The 14,729-nt window shown below is 36.8% G+C and overlaps 7 protein-coding genes, 2 long non-coding RNA genes and 1 other non-coding gene across 13 annotated transcripts in view; 7 read left to right on the top strand and 3 right to left on the bottom strand.

The window, feature by feature from the left end:
* The window catches only part of LOC132088384 (uncharacterized), a 62,336-nt gene that overhangs the window by 33,189 nt on the left and 14,418 nt on the right, over positions 1 to 14,729 (top strand). The window lies entirely within an intron of this gene.
* On the top strand, positions 839 to 1,495 carry LOC130703439 (uncharacterized). Its single transcript, XR_009004669.2, has 2 exons — positions 839 to 1,223; positions 1,333 to 1,495. It is a non-coding gene; the product is annotated as an uncharacterized LOC130703439 (long non-coding RNA).
* On the top strand, positions 3,596 to 4,348 carry LOC130703432 (uncharacterized). Its single transcript, XM_057524932.2, has 3 exons — positions 3,596 to 3,876; positions 3,944 to 4,090; positions 4,151 to 4,348. The coding sequence occupies exons 1-3, from the start codon at positions 3,736 to 3,738 to the stop codon at positions 4,265 to 4,267; spliced, it is 405 nt and encodes a 134-aa protein (XP_057380915.1). The 5' UTR covers positions 3,596 to 3,735; the 3' UTR covers positions 4,268 to 4,348.
* Positions 5,324 to 6,492, bottom strand: LOC130703430 (NEDD8-conjugating enzyme UBE2F-like). The gene is made up of 4 exons (XM_057524929.1): positions 6,252 to 6,492; positions 6,014 to 6,175; positions 5,788 to 5,949; positions 5,324 to 5,562 (listed from the first exon to the last, which is right to left on the bottom strand). The coding sequence occupies exons 1-4, from the start codon at positions 6,375 to 6,377 to the stop codon at positions 5,446 to 5,448; spliced, it is 567 nt and encodes a 188-aa protein (XP_057380912.1). The 5' UTR covers positions 6,378 to 6,492; the 3' UTR covers positions 5,324 to 5,445.
* On the top strand, positions 6,675 to 7,511 carry LOC130703431 (vacuolar protein-sorting-associated protein 25-like). The gene is made up of 4 exons (XM_057524930.1): positions 6,675 to 6,804; positions 6,869 to 7,008; positions 7,070 to 7,288; positions 7,357 to 7,511. Exons 1-4 carry the CDS (start codon positions 6,758 to 6,760, stop codon positions 7,467 to 7,469), a joined length of 519 nt encoding a protein of 172 aa, XP_057380913.1. The 5' UTR covers positions 6,675 to 6,757; the 3' UTR covers positions 7,470 to 7,511.
* Positions 7,507 to 8,757, top strand: LOC130703418 (transmembrane protein 231-like). Of its 2 annotated transcripts, XM_057524913.2 has the most exons (5): positions 7,507 to 7,929; positions 7,997 to 8,119; positions 8,179 to 8,383; positions 8,449 to 8,596; positions 8,660 to 8,757. In XM_057524913.2, exons 1-5 carry the CDS (start codon positions 7,507 to 7,509, stop codon positions 8,724 to 8,726), a joined length of 966 nt encoding a protein of 321 aa, XP_057380896.1. In that variant the 3' UTR covers positions 8,727 to 8,757. The 2 variants fall into 2 exon arrangements, with proteins under 2 accessions (XP_057380896.1, XP_057380895.1); XM_057524912.2 differs by having other exon boundaries at positions 8,449 to 8,726.
* Positions 8,714 to 10,233, bottom strand: LOC130703420 (E3 ubiquitin-protein ligase Mdm2-like). 2 transcript variants are annotated; one of them, XM_059497166.1, is made up of 5 exons: positions 10,214 to 10,233; positions 9,668 to 9,830; positions 9,472 to 9,608; positions 9,203 to 9,406; positions 8,714 to 9,138 (listed from the first exon to the last, which is right to left on the bottom strand). In XM_059497166.1, the coding sequence occupies exons 2-5, from the start codon at positions 9,828 to 9,830 to the stop codon at positions 8,836 to 8,838; spliced, it is 807 nt and encodes a 268-aa protein (XP_059353149.1). In that variant the 5' UTR covers positions 10,214 to 10,233; the 3' UTR covers positions 8,714 to 8,835. The 2 variants fall into 2 exon arrangements, with proteins under 2 accessions (XP_059353149.1, XP_057380898.1); XM_057524915.2 differs by lacking the exon at positions 10,214 to 10,233 and adding an exon at positions 9,887 to 10,176.
* Positions 11,584 to 11,655, bottom strand: Trnam-cau (transfer RNA methionine (anticodon CAU)). The gene has a single exon. It is a non-coding gene; the product is annotated as a tRNA-Met (tRNA).
* On the top strand, positions 11,866 to 13,075 carry LOC130703426 (dihydrofolate reductase-like). 2 transcript variants are annotated; one of them, XM_057524926.2, is made up of 2 exons: positions 11,866 to 12,071; positions 12,358 to 13,075. In XM_057524926.2, the coding sequence occupies exon 2, from the start codon at positions 12,365 to 12,367 to the stop codon at positions 12,983 to 12,985; it is 621 nt and encodes a 206-aa protein (XP_057380909.1). In that variant the 5' UTR covers positions 11,866 to 12,071; positions 12,358 to 12,364; the 3' UTR covers positions 12,986 to 13,075. The 2 variants fall into 2 exon arrangements, with proteins under 2 accessions (XP_057380909.1, XP_059353212.1); XM_059497229.1 differs by having other exon boundaries at positions 11,905 to 11,970.
* LOC130703427 (dihydrofolate reductase-like) lies at positions 13,462 to 14,691 on the top strand. Its single transcript, XM_057524927.2, has 2 exons — positions 13,462 to 13,621; positions 13,785 to 14,691. Exon 2 carries the CDS (start codon positions 13,801 to 13,803, stop codon positions 14,407 to 14,409), a length of 609 nt encoding a protein of 202 aa, XP_057380910.1. The 5' UTR covers positions 13,462 to 13,621; positions 13,785 to 13,800; the 3' UTR covers positions 14,410 to 14,691.

Below are 14,729 nucleotides of genomic sequence, written 5' to 3'. Positions count from 1 at the left end.
AATATTTCATCGTGTGGAAACCCGGTAGAACATCTCGATTGATGGACTACTGGTTACAAAAGAAATATTCACTACAAACATTTATATAAAACACATTAATTTCTAAGAAAATAAGAAAAAAAAAACGTCCTAGATGTTTTCAAACATACAAGGCGCCTACACATTAATAAATGACATGTATGGATATGCTGGTGCCAAACTTAGGGAACAGTTAACTACGGGCTAATACAAAAATAAAGAGGAAAAAAAAAATTCCTTGGAAAAAAAAAGCGAATGTACGAAGATGTCGATTGTCACAATGAAATAGATTTGACAAACGAGGAATGGCTATTGATTTATAGAGCTGATGAGCGTATGATTGCATACCGACAGGGACGAAGACCTGACCCACAGCAATTCTTTTCAAAGTCTCCGATAAATTTTAGCTGCACCACGTGGAGGTTTTCAAGAACAAGAAACGACGAACGTTTCTTGTCTGGCAAGAGAAAGATAGGCAACTTGTTTTTTTTCCCAAGCAAAACTTGTTCCAACAGGTGCAAATGATGAAGAAACAAACAAAGGCTTACCTGAAAACCAGCAGCAACAATGAAGCTTCAAACTGAATAGTTCGTCTGAATCAGCAAAATAGAAACAACAATGGCAATTGAATAACGAACAAGCCCTTTTCTCCAAAAAGGTCAACGGTTTTCGAACTATATGTTTGCGACAACTACTAAAAAAAGAAATTCCGAAGAAAAGATTAATTGAATTAATACCGGTTTTGGAGAGAAGTGAACGCTCCACCGATTTTCTCGTTGCGCTCTACCGACATCGCCGAAGACTCGTTGAAACTTGTGTAAAAACTGCGAAGTAAAACACAACTAAAATGTCGCTTCCTAATTTGGAACTTTTGAAGAAGATGCGGGTAAAGAAAAAAGAAAACATAGCTCCCGGGCTTTCTGTATATGCCGCTTGTCTTTAAGATATATTTTTGTTCGTTTTCTCTTTGGTATAAATAATACACCAACAAATACCTGGTCCTTTTTAACCTGCCGCCAACTACAGTTACCGGATAAATCCTGAAAGAAAAACAAACACAAAAATAAATATTAAAGACAACCAGCTGCGCCATTATTTCTACTATTATTAATATGACTTAATAAGAGAAAGTAAACCTTAATAATATTCAAAAAATAACAGGCTTGAAGGCGATCTTTTCATTTGATTATACGCAAGACAAATAGGTAATTGATCAATAGGTAATTCTTGCTTTCAGAATGGTGTGTATCCTATTTGACATGATGATTTGTTGATTTTTTAAAAATTGTGCTGCATCATTGACCAATTACGAAGAATTGCCAGACAAGGAAACATAAGTTAAAAAGCCATGTCCGGAAGCTGCTACAGACCGGAACATATGAAAAAGAAACACCATAACGACCTACCTATTCCGCAGAATTTACCCACACTAAAGAAAACCATAATTTTCTTCTGAGAATCATCGAGAGCACAAGAGCGAGAACGTCGGGATTATTTTGAATCATACATGTCGTTTTAAAAATTAAAAAAAAATCTGTGTCCAGTCTGCCGGAAAACGAAATTTGAATCTAAAACTGGAAATCCGTATACGACCGGACAACACATCTCCGGTTGCCAAATCGATACATAGTCATGCTAGCAACATAACCATAACCCGTGGGATCATTTTTTTTTCTTTCTTCTTTGAATTTGTAAACATACATGGAATTTGAAAAGTTGGGTTTTTGTTAACTTACAAGACTCTTATTTCCAGCATGAAATAGTATCACATTTTTCGCTTCCAATTTTTTTCCAGAACTGAAATTTTTAGAAACGAGAAACATGTACGCGAAACACCACTGGCCTATTAATGAATGCTACCCGCTATAACGTATCCATTCCGTGAATAAATATTAATAATTACACATGCATATACCATTGGTCACGGTCAATACGTTACGGCGAATGCATAGACTTCGTTAAACGCGCAATAAAAATGATACCATAAAATATTTTCAATGTTTTTCGCCTCTACAAACGTTGACGATTGGAGTGGCTAGTATCGATAAGCGGGCATTTGATAAAAGTTTTTAACGGAACTTATCATAAAACAGAAACGAATTCATTCTATTGTGAGTTTTAAATTAAGATTGCTTATTGAAATTAGTACGAAATCGGTTCACCCTCGAAATTCTGGTACAAGGACGATCAGATTTTCATATTGAATCGGCCAATTTCATAAAATCAAATATTTTCTTAAGGATACGAACGCATACGAGGTTTTTATGAACTACGTAGTAGTAGTGTGTGTTACCTAGACGGGTTTTGCATGAACTTCTTTCTCGGTTATGCATTTTGAATCAGCCCATTATTATGCGCAGACAGTGCTGTGGCGTAGCAACAACAAACAGTCGTCGATATCAGAAGTCCTTCTTTAAACGTATACGTAGTGACCCAATGGCCGCAAGCACGAACAGCTCTAAACAACAGAAAAATCTTTTATAAAATAACTTTTGGAACAAACTAATCGAAAAAGTAAATAGCTGCAGGACAATCATACGATAGGGTCAAACTTCTTTCTTTTACTTTTGCCCGCGTACTTTTGGCACGGTGTTCGTATGGCGTACTAATGCATAATAAAGATAAAAATAGAGACAAACAGGACTCGATGCCCCTTGTCACGTACCTCGTTGTTCGCTTAAAGTCTAAAGCATTCTACATACCTGGCAGATAGGCTTTTATGCAACGGAAAAAAACAACAACGAAACAAGCGTCATGTCGGCTAGCGGACACGGCGACCTGATCAATATTTGCCAACCGTCGCACTGTTGGTTATCTGAAGATATTAGATTTTCTCTGGCCCTAGAGATAATAGTGTATGATTGCACTTTAATTTCTCTCGAAGCAAATCGAAATGTCACCTGGCGTTCTTGTTTCGTTTTTTTGTTTTTTTGTTTTTTTTTACTGGCAATTTATATGTTTTTCGATTTTCCATTGCAAAAATGAGAATCCTTCATTAGTTGATACTGAAGAAACTTATTTTAAATCCTATATTGCGAGGGGTTAGTTCCGATAATTCACTCTTGGCTTTATAGTATTGTAAAAAGCCAAGTAAGTAGTCAGTATTGATCTCACTTTTCTTTTTCTGTATCGTATGCCACTTAAATGCAGTACAGCTCTTCCAAGCCAACAGGAAAGGCATTTAGCGGCATCTATTGCATAAAGGCTTCACGATTATAATATTTAGAATAAACGAAAATGACGATAAGTAATAGTAAGACTAAAATTATACTTGGTATAACGATCCTGATTGAAGAATTTTCTTCAAACGCGGAAACATTTTCTTGAATGACAAACGGATTATATTTTCAATTGAGTGGTTTCCCTGCAGATAGTGGCAAGGAATCTCATCTTTTGAATATTAGACAGTTAACTAAAACAAGAAATACAATTAATTATATAAGCTATTCACAAATCCAAATATCAATTACTTTAACTTATAGATAGGCACAAAACTCCTGATAATTCAGCTCACATTATCTTTGTTTTGTTTCACCTTGTTTTTTTTTTTTTACATGAGCGTTCCTGCACGGTTGTGGAAACTGCACACCAGAGGCCAGCCAGCTTTTCAATGGACGGATCCATTTGACCGTTGACACAAGACTTACCGAAAAATCATGTAATTTAATACCCTTTCCGGATTAATAGGCATAGGAAAGCTTCAAGATTCAAACGGCAATGGCTCCAAGTGGTATGACGAATGCTTCTCTTGCTGGAGTGTGTGCTGCATTTGCTGGAATATGTGCTAAATTTGCGCTTTCTCCCGAAAATCCTCAAGTTTTAGTCCGAATTTTGGACGCATACATTCCACCGTCCTACGTAATTGACATATTTTCAAGGTTCTTAATCTAAGAGAGAGAAATTAAATTTTTTTTTTTTTTTGCAGAATGCTTGGATCATTAGAGGCTTTTTTGCTGTTGCAACACTCACCTTTAATTCGTTGATGCTCACTTTAACAGCTAAGGCTCTTCAGTTATGCCCAACAACAGTTCAATCAGTTGTTACAACTTCAGCTGTGAACTTCCTAGTCACAGTAACCATAAATCATCCCATTTTTAGCTATAAATATTTACTGTTTTCTTTCTTTTCTTAGGGAATCTTGGGGACAGTTTTTCTTGGAGAACATATAGGTTTCATTGGAGTTATAGGAATGATATTCATCCAAATAGGTGTTCTTATCATAAGCAATGAAAAGGAGAAGGTTGACTGATGTTCATTTCATGTTCTTACAAATTCAATGCTACATAAACAATGTGAATGTGAATTACATTCTGGGCATTTCACCCTGTAATTTTTTTACTGCTTCCTCATCTTGTAATGACATTTGTGTTAATTTTCTTCCAACACGCTCATGGATGTCCAAATACTTGGCTACACAACGATCAAGACAAACTGATTCACCCTTGGCCAGTTCAGCATCCTTGTACTTGGGTGGGATGCATTTTTTGTGACATGCAGCAGTCATCCTGTTGTACATGTCAGACATCATTTCAATTTCCAGATCTTGTACCATTTGCATCTTGGATGCATCAAGCTGAGGTAGTGCTGCCATTTTATGTAGGGTGTTTTGTTTTTCAAAAGTTAAAACTTCCGACTGCTGGGTTCGTATTCACCGATATTGGAATTTTTCATACGATCGCGACTTTTCATGTGCTCGTATCGCTGCTTGTCGACGACTGATTTCGCGAAAGCGAAGCTTCCAATTCCAGTTATTACCAATAAGGCCCTTTAAGAAAAGAAATCCAACAGCTTCTTTAAAAAATATTGCGTTGCATTCGAAGCAGACTTACCAACTAATATTCACTTTAGTTATTCTGTTCATGGATTACAGATTTAATACTAAACTGAAAAACCGATTACCGAAAAGAGTTTTTGCCGACTACCGGGCTACGGAACAACACACGTGTATTACTGAGGTTACGAAGCTGAATAATGGTCGTTTGTGAGGTTATGCTTTTCGCCGTTAGATGGCTTTAACCGGCGGTTCGGACACGAATTGCAGCGCAATTTTGTTTGACGAAATAACTTCAAATCCATTATGCTGTTCCATTTGAAGTCACAAATTTTTTGCTTATGCTTGAGTGATACATTTTTTGCCGTTTATCTAATCATTCAACTAAAAAAAAGTAAAACAGGAAAAAATATTTGCGCTTCCACAAGATATATATCACAATCTTCTTGCATCATCAATTTTCCATTTGCGCGTAGGAATCGTTAGCTATTATGCGTAATATCATGATTTGTTACTGCAAATAATAGAAAACAAAAAGAAGAAAATGAGTTTTATTCTGCATTGGTAAGAGAACTGAATTCACTATGGTCATTTGAACAATCAATTCACTGGCACACAACAACACGCACACAACCACACACAAAATTACGTTTTTTTTATCGCTTTGCAAACTGGTTGACATATTCGCGTACTTTAACTTCGAAAGAAGAACGATCTTTTCGATAATGTTCAGCAGCCTCGATATTCAACGGATCCTCGAAATTCAATAAATCCTAGTATAAAAAGTACAATAAAATAATGAAACCAGCACAAAATTTTTTACCAGTTGCCAACACAAATTTTAACAACTTTTCTAACTTTTTTTTGGTTTTTGTTCTTATTTTAGTAACTTTAACTAAATTAGATGGCATTAGTATTACAGAAACACAGATTCTTCTTTAACGAATGTAGTTATAATTTTATAAAAAGTGATGATCAAGTGTTTTAATGCTATATACCGTAAAAAGGGAATTTAGGCCCCACACAACATCTTTTAATTTTCTAGTAGGAGCCCAGCCAAGCCCATCAATGGAATTTTGCCTCAATAGGCTGAGGCAAATTTCACCCTCTTCACTAATGTTGGGATGCCACAACTTTGTCAGACATTTAACTGTAGGTGGCTGAAATACAAGAGAGCACAAATTAGACAGATGTTGACTAGAAAATATGCAAATTGAAATTTACTGAAATGTTGTAGTCCTCGTTGATGACTACATGAAACAAAAACTTTCCACCTTTCCAAAAGCCTTCATCAGGTAGAATAATCACAGTGAATTCATGAAGAGCATCAGGATTTTCAAATTTCACTCTGCATGTGGAAGGAATGGTCTGTTCCATTTCCTGGACCTGAAGTGTGAGATGCCAAGTATGAACAGAATGAATAGAAACCAAATAATGGGCAACAAAAATATAATTTCTATACCTCTTTTACAAGAAGTTTATCCCTGATGCTAATTCTTTTAGGAGCATGATTGTCATGTTTTATTGGTGTGCTACTATTATTTCTGCTTTCAGCCTCTTTTTTTAATCGTTTTGTCAAGGTAATCATTATTTAAAGTTAAACAGATAGTTCCGAACCACAAAAACAGTTCCAAAATAATAGTGACACAACTACAACACGGACGAAATTTTCCTTCTCTGTGAAGCCAGGTACAGGCAGTCAGCTGTGTCAGGTTGTTCTTCGCTCGGTCGTCGCTCGTCGAAAAAAATTATATATGATTTTATATATGTTTACTATATGAAAATTTGGTAAACATAAAAAAAGATAGAATTACACGACTGAAAAATTAATTTCTATGTTTGAGATTTAAAAAAGAATGGTTTCGTCGTTTGCTATATTTTTGAATTTTGCAGTGTCACACCGTCGAATTGTTTGAATGTTTTGACATTTCGTCTCGCTCCCACTATCTAGTATTTGTATTGTTAGTCATGGAGTTTTCGTGGCCTTGGCAATACGATTTTCCTCCATTCTTCACGTAAGTGAGAAATTTTGATTGTTGTCCTTCGCTTCAATATTTAGATCGTGATATGTTAATTCAGCCTACAACCAAATTTGGATACTCAAAAGAAACAACTAGAGGCATGGAGAAAACTTGTAATCGATTACTGCCGTCATAACAAAATATTTGTCCTTGATGTTCAAGAATCAATTCCATTGTTTCAAAACAAAACCATAGACCGTAATGGTTTTCATTTTTCAAATAAAGAAGTCTTAATTGCACCTATAATGTTTCTATCAAGGGCAGCTTTCAAGTGAAGGGATTAAACGTGTGCTAGAGATCTTGCAAGAAAACAACCTAATTGAATGGTGTGACAAGTCCAAAAAGCAATGTTTTGTTTATTGGAAGACCCCTCAAGAGTGGGGGAACTTGATCTATCACTATATTACTGATAAAGGAATGACAAATACAGTGTGCACGTTTTATGAACTGACTGAAGGAGATGATGTTAAAAACGAAGGTATGTCCACACAGTTGTAAAACACTTGATCATTATTTTTCAAACATTCTTTGAAATGTTTCTTACAGAGTTTGCAGGGTTGGATAAGTCAATGCTCTTAAAAGCTTTGAGGACACTTGAAGCATCAAATAAAGCAGAAGTGATTATGTTTGGTGGTAGTGAAGGAGTAAAGTTCTTTTGAAATTCTAAATATCATAATCTCAAGTAAAGTTTAAAAAATGCATTCTTGGAAACAGTTAAATACTTTGTACTATCTACCTATTTGTAATTACATAAATAATTTGTGTTGCCATGGTAACCGTACGATCAAACAGTTCCAAACAATCTGTTACAATCGGGTCATGGCACTGTTAACTTTTCACTCAACTCCTCTTCTGCAAGAATATCAATCAACTTGGATTTCTCGAGCAAGTTTTTTTGCTGGCCTATGTTTTCTACTGTGCGCTTTTGCTCCCTTTTTAGTTGCATTTAGTAGTCATGGATTTTGGGTAAAGCATCATGTACACCGAGAAAAACCCAACGTCCGCTTCAAGTACCAAGCATTATTGTTAGCTCGCTCGCCAACCAGCGAAATCACCTGGAGTACATTCACCGAATACAATTTGCTAAGTAGCCAATACCTGCATTTCCCATCAATAACTGTAAGTTTCTTGTAAGTCCACATTACTTCTAAACTCTTAAAATCCCAAATGTTTTTTTTTTTTTTAGGTCTCAGAAAGAGATGAAAATGACGATGGATTCATGGACGGGCTAGACTTGAAGTTGGAATTCGAGAGTAATGAGACAATTAACTTTATCAATATGCTGTTAATATTTTCATATCGACTTAAGGTAATTTTGGAATTAAATACGTCAAAACTCACCTATTGTTAGCGGATTTTGTAATATAGGATATCTCAGCCATACATATGGAATCGTTGGGCGTAATTCAGTACGATTCTGGAATCCCGTTAACTGGCTTGCGTTTCGTGGGTGATTTACAATGGGTCCAGAAACGCATGGTCGAATTTCGGCAAACCGATGACCGTTATAATCAGACGATCGTGAGACAGTTTGAGATATCAGACCTGCTTAGAGCTTACAACGCTCGTGATTGTAAGCAACCCAAATATTACATTGTTTTTACGACATTGGATTAAAATTACTGTTGTTCTTTACAGATGGAACTGAATTGCGCAATGGACACTATGTACCGATTTACGGCCCAAGCGATGGCTTAGTTAGAATCCATACCTACATCCGATATACGGAAGCAATGTTAGAATACGCACCTGGTATTTGGAATGTTTTGAAATGGGCTTGGATCCAGTACGCTTCTATCTTGTTGGTTTTTGTCTACGCTACTGGCGTTATAAAGAACGTCGTTTTCAGCCAACAGATGGTTCCAACATGGAATGAGAAACGCATTAAAACCATAGCCAATGATTCAAGACATTAACTAAATGTATTTTATAATTAGATATTTTTCTTTTGTTTTTGTTTTTTAGTTTTTTTTTTTAAGAAAATGAACTTTCTGAGTTTAAAAAAATAATTTGAAGTGCCGACTTTTAATTGAAGAAAATTTTTATCGTGTTCTGAATGGACTGGCGGCAAATAGGACACTTGGCGTTGGGTTTTTTGGATATTTTCAACGTACATGCATAACAAGCTGCAACGTGGGCTGTTTTTCTGTGAACGAAGGCACCATTTCGTACCTCAACATGACAAACTGTGCATATGTTATCGCTCGAAATGCCAGGTGACGAAATTACCATTTCGCAGTCGTCGGTGTGAGAAGAACCAGATGTTTTGGTTCTCCCAGGCTTCTTAGACCTCCTAACTGGACGTGGCGGTCTGCTCGATTTCCGCTTCTGGTAGAAAATCGAAAAACGTAAGACGTGTATTTACGTGAGGCAGTTATAAAGATAAGAGTACCTGATAGCAAGTGAAGCAAAAATTGCGTGGAGCTGATGTCGGTGCTCTGCATTCCAGGCATTTCCAACTGGTTTGTGATTGAGATCTATCATCAAAATAACTACTCGTTTCACCGTTGGGATCGTCCCAACCGGATTCGTCGCTAAAGGAGGAACTGCTTTCAGTCATATGGGATGGCAAAAGACCTTCAGGGAAATGAATATTCTGTAAATAAACAATTTAATTTTAATTTTAAAATGAGATTGAACATAATGTTGCTGAGAACTAACAGGAACATCAGTTGAGCTTGATGAATCACTGCATGGAGATTCTAGAACTGTACTGTTTTCATCAACGATTTCATATTCTGTTAGAGATTCATCATCCTCTGAGAAATTCCAATCATCACCAGAATCAGCTGCCCAAGCTAAATAAATACATAACAATTTATTTTCGAGTTCGGAAAAATAACAAATATCCAGATACCTGTTTCATAGCTCTGCCATGAATAAACAGATTCTTTGTCGTTTTCCTCGTCGTTTACATCTACATCTGCATTGCAAGAGGAACCACTTAATTCGGCTGCTAAGTAATCTGGGCAAAAACGTTTACGCGCCGGTTCTTCCATTCGAATTTCTTCACGTAGCATCTACATTAACAGTTCCAAATAACAATGTGGGCGTAAGAAACATTATTAATCCTTACCACAGCTTGAGTATCCATGTTCTTGTAATGTAACACTTTGGTAAATACTTGTATAGGAAAAAAATAACACAACAGGACGGACAATAGGAAATGAGTGACTAGCTGCTGTGGTAGTAAAACGTCAACTGCTTTCGGATTTGCAAGAGTTCGTCTGCTTCATGATTTTGGAGGGTTTTTACGTCCACAAACAACTGCCGCCTACGGCGTTTATTTACAGGCGGGGAAACGTGTTTGAACACGTCTCAGTGGACTATATCGTGAATGCTTAACGTACATGTATTAGAAATGAACGCCTAGTTTAGCGTTACTATAAACCGTTGCCCTTACCGGAAATTTCTGATCGAGTTACTGCATCTTTTCTGGCAGCTGCATCTCAGAATCGTCCGATTAAGGCAAGCGACCCAATTTGAGAATGAAGAGTTATATTGATGCCTGAAATTTCATGTAATAACGCTTAGAATAACCTTAGATTCAATTTGTGATTAACTGCGGCGTGACGAAACACATTTTTGTGAAGGATGCGGTGAAGTAATCACTCAGGCGTTCACGATCTATCACAGTTGAGCTGGGCTTGCCCGGACTTGCTGTTCAACTATCCGTTTTGGGCGGTATTTCTGAAACACTTTTGTGCTCGTGCCTGAGCCTGACGAGCGCCTTTCTCATGAGTAAACACACCGCTTACTAATGGTACTCAATAGAAAGCTACGGAGTGAATTCCATTTTGTTATAGCTAACCAGAAACCATCACGCCTTTTATTTTTAAGCTGTTGGAGAAAGTTAGGATAATGTCGACAGAAAAAAATGCAATGGTTATTTTTTAGCTAAAAAAAAATTGATCGAGAACAAATCTCAAGCAAAATTATCTGGATCGTGAAAATATCTTGCAGGAGAAATCTATTTAAGTTCTTTCCTCATTGTCTTATTTCTATTCTTGTTATAATTAAGTAGGTCCACGAAATCCAACACATCTGAACGAGAACGGCATTTTTTCCCCTTCGGGCAGGATATCCAGTAACGTTAACGGAAACGCAATTACATGTTTATGGACACTATTCTAACTCAGTTTCACATGCACTCGAGCATATCAATAGGGCATTTTACTGCTATACGCTGATACTTGGCCTAGAAGAAACGCAAGGGTCGCTTAAGGATTACGTATCGATTGGGCTTGTTTACAGTCTTGTCATTTGGCATTAAGTGTACAATGGGGAATAGTATTAATTCGAAACACAAATTGCAGTCTACAATGTGATTTTTTTCATTTAGGGCATACAATAATTAGGTCGCCCAACGGGATTGTTATGAAAGTTTGATTGTCTATGAAAAACATAGATAAAATAAAATTTATACTATTTTTTTTTTCAAGGCGATATCCATCAACTTGTACGTTATCAATATAAGCTTACTTGTTATTCATATCTGGTTTTTAATGCGCGTCCTCTTGGCCTTCTTCAAGTGGTTAACTTATTATCCGCGATCAATTGAGGACAGTAAAAGAGTCGTTTCAAGGGCATTAAGGACAGTGAGAACTACAAGTTTAGTTGAACCAACTATCCCCATGTGAAACGAACTCTTGGAAAATGTTTTACACATTGAATTTGAGCTATAAAATAAATTTTAAAAATTGGTTCAGAAAAAAATTTAAATACAAAGCCAGTCTACAAATGGATACAAAAGAACAAACGAAAAAATTAGGATAGCAGAGCGTAGTTTCGATCTACGGACCTCTGGGTTATGGGCCCAGCACGCTTCCGCTGCGCCACTCTGCTGATATTGTTGTCACAAAAAAAGAAAGTAGTGCTAATAAAGGACTAAAACACATCCACGTAAAAATGACAATACGTCAGAGGGGTATTCGATTGACCTATCTATTAATGATTAAAAAAAAAATTAATTGCACTTAAGTTGTCCTAAGTTTTAAATTACATTAAAATATCTAATGAGAGCCTGGCAGCAAAGCTTGAAGGACAAGTAGGGTGATAACCAGCAGTTATAGTTTCTTATCACTTTTACAAAAAAATCAAGACTAGACTGGTTAGAAATCGTCCAACCAACATTTGGTTTCTTCTAGTTTACGCTGCTGCGTATGCTGTACGTAACAGCGTTCTTTTCCTCTGGGGTGTCTACTTGTTTATTCCAAACCACGATTTGTGTTGCACGTGGAACTACTAAAAATTTTCCTTGGGTATGTCCGAAACTAGAACTTTCCCATCACCGATGTAGATTTCTTCCTTTAAGATGAATGTTATCTTACACAGAACCATTGCTTAGACCAACCTTTAAATGTCAAGAGAGACTCGAGATAAAATTTTCTGACATTCAACGAAGTTTCGGAAACAGTATCGGTAGACTTCAGATAACTTAAGCCAAACTATTTACTTTTTTCGACTTTACATAGAAGTTCCTTTTTAATAGTCTTCTTTATGTATTAAAGTGATTGAATTACTAATTACCTTATGTATCGTTTCTAGGCCTGACATGCAAGCAGCGGAAATGGAGTTCCCTCGGTTGGAACTAATGGTAGCAGCCGACACAAATCTTGGTATCGGGAAAGAAAACAAAATGGCGTGGCACCTGCCAACTGAATTTTCGTACTATCGGCGAATGACTACGAGTCCTGCACCTGGATCCAACGGTAAGGTCCATGCCTCTATCTTCGCCACGAAAACATGGCAGTCCATCCCGCAGGAAATGAAACCTTGGGGCAATACCATATGCTTCGTTCTGAGTCGTTCTATGACGGCCAAAGATGTGCAAGGCTATAGCGACGTTTACATCCATTCAACTCTTGAAGATATAATTGCTCACATTCGTCTGCCTGAGATGAAAAAACGTATTGATCGTGTCTGGATGCATGGTGGAGCCTTTGGTTACCAAGAAGCTCTTCGTTCAAAGCATTTTTACCGAATATACCATACCAAAATTCATGCTGAATTTCAGTGCGATGTTTTCTTCCCACATTACGACGAAAATCGACTAAAGTTGGTTCACGATCCCGACGTCCCTCAAGGGATCCAAGTAGACCGTGGCATCAGTTACCAAGTGCACGTTTACGAAACTATTGGTGTCTGCCCTTTAATCGAAGACTTTGCTCGTTGAACTTTGGTTTTACTGTATGTGTTCGTCTGCAAAAGAAAGACGATATTTGATTTTTTAAAATGCTGAGTCATAATGAAATTTTTTTTGTATATTACCTGATTTCATTTTGTTATTTGAAAAGCATTAACCCTAATCATACATAGGGTAAAAGGTAAGAATCGTGGATTAATTAAAGAATGCAAGGCAAACCTGAGAAGCACAGACTTCATTCAAAACCCTGCACGTGATCGCCATTTCCTATGTCGTAATACAGGATCCGTATGCTACGTGATAGCTAATAAGTAGATAAAAAAATTGTATTAAGATATTCTACCTCACATCTTCGTTTTTTTTTTTGATTTTTCAAAAGTTATATAACAGAGAAAATGTTTGAAAGTATTACTTGGGCAAAGCGACACCGTAGCAACAACCCACAACATAGCAGACGACGGGACACGTCACACTTTTCTTGTTTTGAGTTTTAAATTCGTGAAGTCAACGATCTTTCACTATGCTTTCCCCGTTCTACTTTCGTGCGCGTGACTGGAATCATCATTGGGTGCTTCCATACGTTAATTTATTAAACCATACAAAAAGTTGATCTTTGTATTTAGCCACCCACAAAAATTCATCATTTTTGCATCGTTAATCAAAACGGTAAGCCCCTAGAAAATACATTAGCATAGTCAGGCATAAATTACTTATTTGCATAAAAACAAAACTTCTAGATAATAATGAGGTCAACAAAATTTTATGTTTTTAATTTTTACTTATAGTTTTGTGTTTTACTATTTTGTTTTATGCATTCTAATGAAAATAGATAACAGTCAGCAAAAATGAGTATTGAAGTTGCATATCCTCGTCTTGAGCTGATTGTAGCTTGTGATAAAAATTTGGGCATAGGAAAAGATGGAACGTTGCCATGGAGTCTTCCCTCTGAATTTGTCTACTTCTTGAGGATGACCCAGAATCATCAAAATAGTGGAGGCAAGGTCCATGCCTCCATTTTCGGTCGGGCTAACTGGGAATCGATTGCCAAAACGTTGGGTTCCATGGATAATAATCCTTGGAAAGACACGATCTCTTTTATCCTTAGTCGTTCCATGACCAATCAAGCACTCCCTAAAGATGTTTACGTTTGCTCATCCTTTCAAGAAATCATTGACCATCTGCATAAACCGGAGATAAAAGAACGAGTAGATCGAGTGTGGGTACACGGTGGTGCATCTGTGTACAAAGAAGCTCTAGGTTCGCCCCATTTTTATCGGCTTTACAAAACAGTAATTGAGGCAACGTATCCAGCTGACGTCTTCTTCCCGCGTATCGACGAGACTCGTTTGGCCCTCGTTCACGATCCTGACGTCCTACAAGGTGTTCAGCACGAAAATGACGTCGATTTCCAAGTGCACGTCTACCAATCCACGGGCGTTTGCCCTTTAGCGTAAAAAGAAGAGATAAGTGAAAACGTATGCGGCGATAAGATCGAGATGTTATTAAACAATCGATATATCCATGGACAAAAAAAAAGAAAAAAAAAAAAAAAAAAAAAAAGGAAAACGGAACTAACAAAAAAAAACATTAAAACCAGACATGAGAAAACAGCGCAACAAATCAACGCTACGAATACATTCCCGTTAACATTCAAAATTTCATTCCCCGTATTTTTAAACAGTGCTAAATTGTATGGTGTCAAGGGATCGAATAAACTCATATTTTTACTCTCTCAATTTCCTACTAGCTGAAATCATTATGCATAAGAGATGTA

The sequence above is a fragment of the Daphnia carinata genome, chromosome 10 (assembly GCF_022539665.2).
Source record: "Daphnia carinata strain CSIRO-1 chromosome 10, CSIRO_AGI_Dcar_HiC_V3, whole genome shotgun sequence".
Classification (NCBI taxonomy): Eukaryota; Metazoa; Arthropoda; class Branchiopoda; order Diplostraca; family Daphniidae; genus Daphnia; species Daphnia carinata.
This window is presented reverse-complemented; position numbering and strand designations above follow the sequence as displayed.